This window comes from Paralichthys olivaceus, chromosome 5 (genome assembly GCF_024713975.1).
Source record: "Paralichthys olivaceus isolate ysfri-2021 chromosome 5, ASM2471397v2, whole genome shotgun sequence".
NCBI classification, from domain to species: domain Eukaryota; kingdom Metazoa; phylum Chordata; class Actinopteri; order Pleuronectiformes; family Paralichthyidae; genus Paralichthys; species Paralichthys olivaceus.
Window position 1 is genome coordinate 8484147 of NC_091097.1, and position 7326 is coordinate 8491472.

Sequence of the window (7326 nt, forward strand, 5' to 3'; positions counted from 1 at the left end):
CTTCTCTTTTATTTCTCTTCTTCCCTTTAGGTTTGCATTGTGAGGTCATCTGACAGACATGCAGACATTAGACTTCAGAGGACATTAGATTTACTTTACCAAAGACTCTGAGAGATGTATTAGGTTCATAGTTTTAATTTTAAATAAATAAATTTAAATAAATAAATAAATAAAATAGGATTCACTTAATGGGGTCTTGCGGGGACTGACACGTTTATATGGTAAATGTAAAATGCTCTGTATTTATATAGCACTTCTCAAGTCTTGATGACACAACAGTTTGGCCATACACACACATAGTCATACAGTGCATCTATATGAAACACTTTCTCTGCCACACATCACTCACCCAGCTGTCAGGGGCAATTTTGGTTAACTTGCCCAAGGACACTTCTGCACGTGGAATGAGGGAGCCAGGGATAGAGCCACTGACCTTCTGGTAAGTGAACTACACCCACTCTAACTTTACTATTTAATTATCTTCTTAAAAGGCTCTTCTGGGAAAGAAAAGAAGGCAAGTCCTCATGAAGTGATTGTGTAAACAGATTTAGGTCCCCACAACATAAGTAACACCTAGATCGCACACACAACAAATGCAAATGCTCAACAGCTAATCTGATCAAACACAAAGAAGCCAGAAAAAAACAACCATCTGCATAATCCTCTAAGATTGTCATCAGTGAGCAAACATTATGTTAAAGCAGGACTCTGGGAAGATGAGACTAGGGATTTGTTCCTTTCAAGAAAAACAGGAAGCAAACTACCACATACACATTCACTCCATACAGCGCTTCACCCCGGAGTAGCAGAGGGATCGTGCAAACTCAGAGAGGCCTCCTGAGCTGTACCTACACCCTAACCAGCTTCCTCTGCATCCTGTCCTTCAGACCCTGATTTTTAAAAATATTTCATAGATAATGTTATCAATGAAAATGCGTTTGACTATGTTTGAACCAAGATTACAATCAACTGCCAATTTCTGCCGCACAAGTAATTGAAATTCATCAGAGGTGACCTTTCTTCTGGGAAACTGGGCATAGCTGAAATCCAGCGTTTTATCTTATTCACAAACCTGTCTGTAACAGATAACAGGGAAATTATGAGCGAGGAAAAGGAAACGAGACAAACCTAATAAAGAAAGTTCTCTCTCTCTCTCTCTCTTTTGCATGTTGTCAACACATTAATTAAATGATAATGTCAGAAATAGAGGGAGATTCCCATATGATTTTCTGGGCTAATGGAGTTCAGAGGTGTGGCAGATAACAGAACTCCTCAGGTGATGATTGAAAAACACTTTGATACATGTACAATAATGCAGGTATGTCGACAGACTGTGTGTTTGTGTTACAAGGTTTTAATCTCACGGTAAAGTGACGTTTCAGACAAGAGAGCATTTTAAAAATACATTTAGCAAAAGAGACTCAATCGAATATGCTGCGTATGAGGGTTATTCTTTTGACTCCACAAACTACTGTACAAGGTCACTCAATTTGGAGAATCTCAGCGTCTGACTACACCCATCAAAGCCTGAATTCAGACATCACAAGGCCAATTCAAATACACAGTACATGCTAACTAACCGTGAACCCTTATGAAACTGGAGATGAGCTAAGTAGAAGGGTGAAGAAGGCACTAAAGTGGCCTGATCTGCTTCCCTCTGTCACGAGAAGAGAGGAGCCTGTCGAGATAAAGCTTTTGTTGTTCCTTTCTTGAGGAAGCTTAGCCTACTGATGTTCATACAACTATTCATTGTAACAGCTTAAGAGCTTACATGATCTGTGTAGGCTAAGACGACACCCCCACACCTTCCCAAATAATGTGAAACTGGACTCAGCATCCTTTTATTCACCTAAAGTAAATATTTCACTCTTCTCTTTAGAGCCTAGAACAACATCCGAGTACTGGAGTGTTGATTTACAAATTTTCCATTTTGTAATTACAACATACTTAAATAAATGATTGTTCAGTCTTTCTTTATTATTATACCTCCCACATTATTTGTTTTCCCAGGAATAACAACACTTGCAGATAGCGTTAACAAATTAAAGTGGCTCAGTGCTGGTTTTTGGAGAAATCAGGAAGAACCTTTACATCGAAACATGTGGCATTATCATAGAAATTATATTTCTGTGTAACAAGGTTATTTGATGATTTGATTAAGAGCTGAATTTGCTCATAGTCTGTACATGATCGATGACATAAAAGTCAAGCCAAAATATCTCAATCATCCCCTGGTGGCTGGCTGCAGTATATGTCATATACCCTACCTCCTCCATGTTGGTGGATGGGGAATGCACAAAACTAAAAAGTCAAAGGAGAAGTCAAATTAATTTTGGTTTCTGTTATTTTAGTTTGTTCTTCTTTTAGCTACTGATTTGATGCCACAAAAAAGAGGGTGAAACTTCATGATTGACAGCTGATCTGAAATGCCACAAGTCGAGCACATGTATCGATGAGACCTTGATACCACGTTATCACCACATGATCGTTCTGGCTCCAAATTATGTCATCAGCGCAAGATGGCAGCACCCATATCTGCATTACTGTGGGTTCCTTTGTCTACAGTGGGAGGAAGTGGGGACATGTTATTCATCTTCGTTTGCAGTCCATGGCTGAGCTGAAGATGTCGATGGCAGAACCTGCAATGTGCAGCTCCTTTGCAATGTTATAGGCCATGGCTAAGGTTACGAGAGCAGTGGATTCAAGTTAAGCCTAGTTTATGCTTCTGCGTCATGTCGACGCAGTTGAGGACCATTTACATGCTGTCCTACAGTAGGTCATCTGTTGAAACAGCAACTCAGAGCAAGAAATGAAAAGAACAACTCATCTGAAATACCCTGCTGATGCAGTTTAGATGGTTTTAATTAAATACACTTAGCAGCAAGGTAGAGCTGGTCCACTTATTCTGAGCACATAAGAAGTAGCTATTCTCAAACATTTAAAAAATATCTATATTAAAAAACTATATTAATAATATCTATTTAAAAGTACAAAATAATCATATCACTGGTAATATATTGAAAAACTATCGAATTTTATTTTTAATAAAAATAGTAAATAATAATTACAAAGTAAAATTTTTAGTGAGAGGAACATATTACTGTCACCTTTAAACCAAAACAGTGCGAGAGACTGATAAACCCTTGAAAGGGATTAATCATATTTGGTTTAAAATTTTTGCTATATATACTGTACATAATGCTGTAAATACACAGTATATAACCATCTTGCTAAATGAACTGCAGTCATAAGAAAGAAGTGAATATTATAAGAGCTGGTTTATTTGTCCATCATGAGCTGGGGCGCGTTTGAAATCACTTCTTATTGACAATATGGCCCATTAAATTTGCTGTCCACCATTTAATGTGAGTGTGTGGATTCTTTCTCTGTGTCTGAAATCACTGCTTTGTTTTCTTATTCACTTCTGTACTAATAATTCAGTGGATAAACTGAAATTTCATTTTACACATGTTGAAACTGCTGTGTCTCTGCAGCTGTCACCAAATGATAATGAAATTGTAATTTACTTCTCACTATTGAGAGTCTGTTATATAGGGTGCAGAGGGAGGGGGAGTGATGAGTCAACTGAACAGCCTGTTGCTAGTAGCAACCACTACTGGTCCAGGTCTGTACCACTTAAATGACACAAATACATTTTCTATCAGATCTGTGACCAAGCAAATACTGACAAGCATATTTTATGTACATATCTGCATATCTGTGCCCCTACACAATAGTTTGTAGTCTCTGGTCCTACTGAATTATATGGCTTGATACTGAGGCGGCGGTATGGAGGTATAGTGGTTAGCACTGTCGCTTTGCAGCAAGAAGGTTCTGAGTTTGAACCTGATGGCCAAACAACGCATCTCTGTGTGAAGTTTTCTTTTTATCTGGGCTTCTGGGTCACAGTCCACAGACATGCAGGTTAATTGGAGACTAAAATATCTCTAGGTGTGAATGTGAACATGATTTTTTTTTGTCTCTGAACCAAGGTCAGCTGGGATTGGCTCTGGCCTCCCTGCAACCCTCTAAGCACAAGTGGTATAGATAATGAAGAGATTAATGGTTACTAAGGTTTCTAAGGTCTATCTATTAAACCAGGTTAAATGTCACTGAGATGAATGTCCCTCAAACATTTCAATAGTTGACACAGGCTTTAAGCAAAACTTGAATTCTGTTATTCACAACAGTATAGAAATTCTAAATGAATAGGCTTAAACTAAATTAATCATTTGTTCTACAGTCTCTATGCTAGATTTATGATGATCATGATAAGGTAAAAAGATGTGGGTGAGACAGAGGCCCAGCTCACCACTCACTGATTTTCGTACATTCAGTTCCTGAGCAGTGCAGAGGTGGTCTGAAGGACAGCGGTGTCAGTGTGTACCAGCGACGCATGAAGGAAAACAATGGACATGAATCATCCTGCTTTACCTCTGCATAAACTGAGAGAAAATGCAGAGAGGAATCAATACAAAGGTTGATGGGATGTGAGAGAAGGTAGGTGAAGCTGTGGGTGTTTTGCCTCTTTGTTGTGTAACAGTCGCTAATTCAGACATGAGTGAAAGTTCAGATGATGGGAGTGCAGAAGGGTCCGAGCTGGAGCAGAGTTGGAAAAGAAATTAAATAATGTTTTTAAATCGCACCTTTTTCCTCACTCACTTGATGTTCTCGACAGTCTGTCAAGATCCATTTTAAATTCTATCTTTTACATGAGTGAGGATGCAGGGAGGAAGGAGCTTCCATTAGTGCACTCACAGACCGTCTCTGTTTCTCTCTGTCTGTCTCAGAATGCTGAGTCAGCATGATGCTAGCATGCAAGGTGGAAATATTCACCAAAGCCTACACCATATCACAAAAGTTGGTAAAAAAAAACATTCCATTATCTATAGCACTAGTTCTTTGAGGGTCACCGGATGTTGGAGCAAATCCCGATTGACACTGGACGAGAGAAGGGGTACAAGACGTCAGTGTATCTGCATTTGTGGTACAAAAACGATCCTTATCCTGAGATATTTGTTTTCTTCATTCAGTTTTGTCTCATCAACATTCCCACTCACTCCTGTGGAGGATCTCCTGCCGTTTTTTCACATGACTTCACCCAGACATTATCCAGAGTCTTTACTAGGGGGCTGGCAGGAGAAACTCGAGAGAATGTACCTCTAACCTCTATCTCGGACATTTGCATTGTCACATAAACATCAGGAGATTACCTGGAGTTCAGTGCATGTCTGACAACAGGAATACAAAGACAGACATGCTCATATTCAAGCCTACATCCAATTTAAATTCTCCAATTAACCTAACTGCATGAACTGTGCAGGAAGATGGAGTACCCAGAGAAAACAAACAAAGACAGAGGCAGAACATAGAAACTCCGCACAGAAGTCACAGCTGCCCAACCACTGCACCACAGTGCTGCCATCTGACCCGTGTTTAGACTCAGAGCATGCATATCGTTCACCTTCACTTGAAGACCTGGGTCCCAGGTCCACATGTCTCTTAGTTTCCCCTCTCCCTTCCAAGCAGGGTCCCTCATCCCTCCAAAAGAAAAATCACCTCACAGATGTCCAGACTTCTGTGTGGCTCAGACAAAGCATGCACTAACAAGTACAGCCGACTCGCCACTTTTTCCAGCTGATTGTATGTCTTTTGGCTTCTGCTTTTCAAAAGTGAAGAGAAAACCATTTCCAGTCACACATCCTCTTTCACTTTCAGTCATATGCTCTTGAAGCAGACAAAGCCGTGACTCTATAGTTAAACAAAACAGCCAAACTGAATACTATTGTGGTGACTCTTCTGAATTGTTTATTGTCATAAATGTATCCCTACCTGTTACCACGCACTCAGCTGATTAAACAGGGTTACATTTCAAAGTGAATTTTAAACTTATTCCATTTATTAAAAACATATAATTCATATTGAAATACATGAAACCCTCAGCTTGTACAGTTTCAGTAGAGCCTGACTACACAACGCTATTTTTAATTTAATGGCCTGTTACCTGTCATTAAGAGCGTGTGGGAGTCTCTTTGCAAGTATGACTGGTTGAGAACTGACAAAGCTCGTGGGCATAGTTACGGGTTAATTTTTCACCACAGATAAGAGTGACGATACAGTTTGGCACACGCCACAGCTGATGCTTGATGCAGATGCTTCCATTGGCAGTGCGATAGATTTTGATGGAAGATCAGTGGGTGAAGCAGTCAGGTGGCACTGCCAGTCTGCCTTCTGGGTATGAAAATGTTTGACCAGAGGCATGAGATTATGTGTCTCCTCCATCAAACACCTTGCGAATGTGAAGACATTGGAGAGATGACTCTCATTGATATGCAGCAGGCGAGAATGTGGCCTTAAGATTTCCCCGTGGGTGTCATTTATACCAACCTATACACAACACAGTATGTGCAGCTGCTTTTAAATATCTACTATACAAGATCCCTTTTGCAGAACTATAATTTTAAGACAAAGCCTTGGACCTGAACTGTTTTTATCTGTCTACTATTTCCAGAAATATCTGTCTGTCTGTGGAAGAACACATATCCGTTCATCTTATCAGCCTCACACTTGGCATGTGTATTTTTAGGGGTCGGATTTTGTGGAATTTCAACGCGCAATGCATTCATTATTAATACATTTTGAATAAACAGGTGACCAGCACTCTACAGCAGCCTCTGGGACCCATCAATAAGAAAAAAATACCAAAAGTGATGTTGTTGCTTGTGACAACAAACGCGTTCATGGCAACCACAGCTGATTCTCCAGTTTGGGAGCGAGCTGCTCTTTGTGCAGCAGAAATGGTGCAGCTTCAGAAATCTGTGTTTACTCGCCGCAGCTCAATTACTGCAGGTCGCTTTTTCAGTTTCAGAGAGAAAAGCTGCAACCAGCAAACAGCCCATTCCAAACAGGCATGTTGAGAAAAGGTACTGCACTAGTAAAAGCTAAAATGCCAGAAAGAAAAACAAAATTAAATTTAAAAAAAAAACAATAACTCTAAAGCTTAATTAACAATCTACTAAAATCTGCCACCAACAGTTGTCGTTTCAGCTGGCAAACAGTCGTGGGTGAGACATGAGAAGCCGCTTTCATCAACTGCTGTCTGACTAATTAAAAAAATTAGAAATCCGCCAACGTTACCAAAGTAAACTGCATCATCTGGACAGATGTTGCATCACCGAGGGAAAGGTTCTAAGCGAATGATAAACTGCCAGGTGCTGCAGGTTTATATTTATACTTTGCCAGACGGAAAGGACCCACTTATTCAGCTGTGAGTGGGCTATTAAGTTAATAGTGACCCGTTATCATGTGATGGCCTGCAATTTTTAC

At 39.9% G+C, this 7326-nt stretch overlaps 1 protein-coding gene across 1 annotated transcript in view; it reads right to left on the reverse strand.

Annotated features, from left to right (window-relative positions):
- LOC109634263 (inactive phospholipase C-like protein 2) overlaps positions 1-5632 on the reverse strand; it is a 47097-nt gene extending 41465 nt beyond the window's left edge. Inside the window, exon 1 of the mRNA XM_069524387.1 lies at positions 5465-5632. Within this exon, the coding sequence (XP_069380488.1) occupies positions 5465-5539 (75 nt within the window). The 5' untranslated portion in view covers positions 5540-5632. The remainder of the gene's footprint in view (positions 1-5464) is intronic.
- Positions 5633-7326: the final 1694 nt, after the last annotated feature.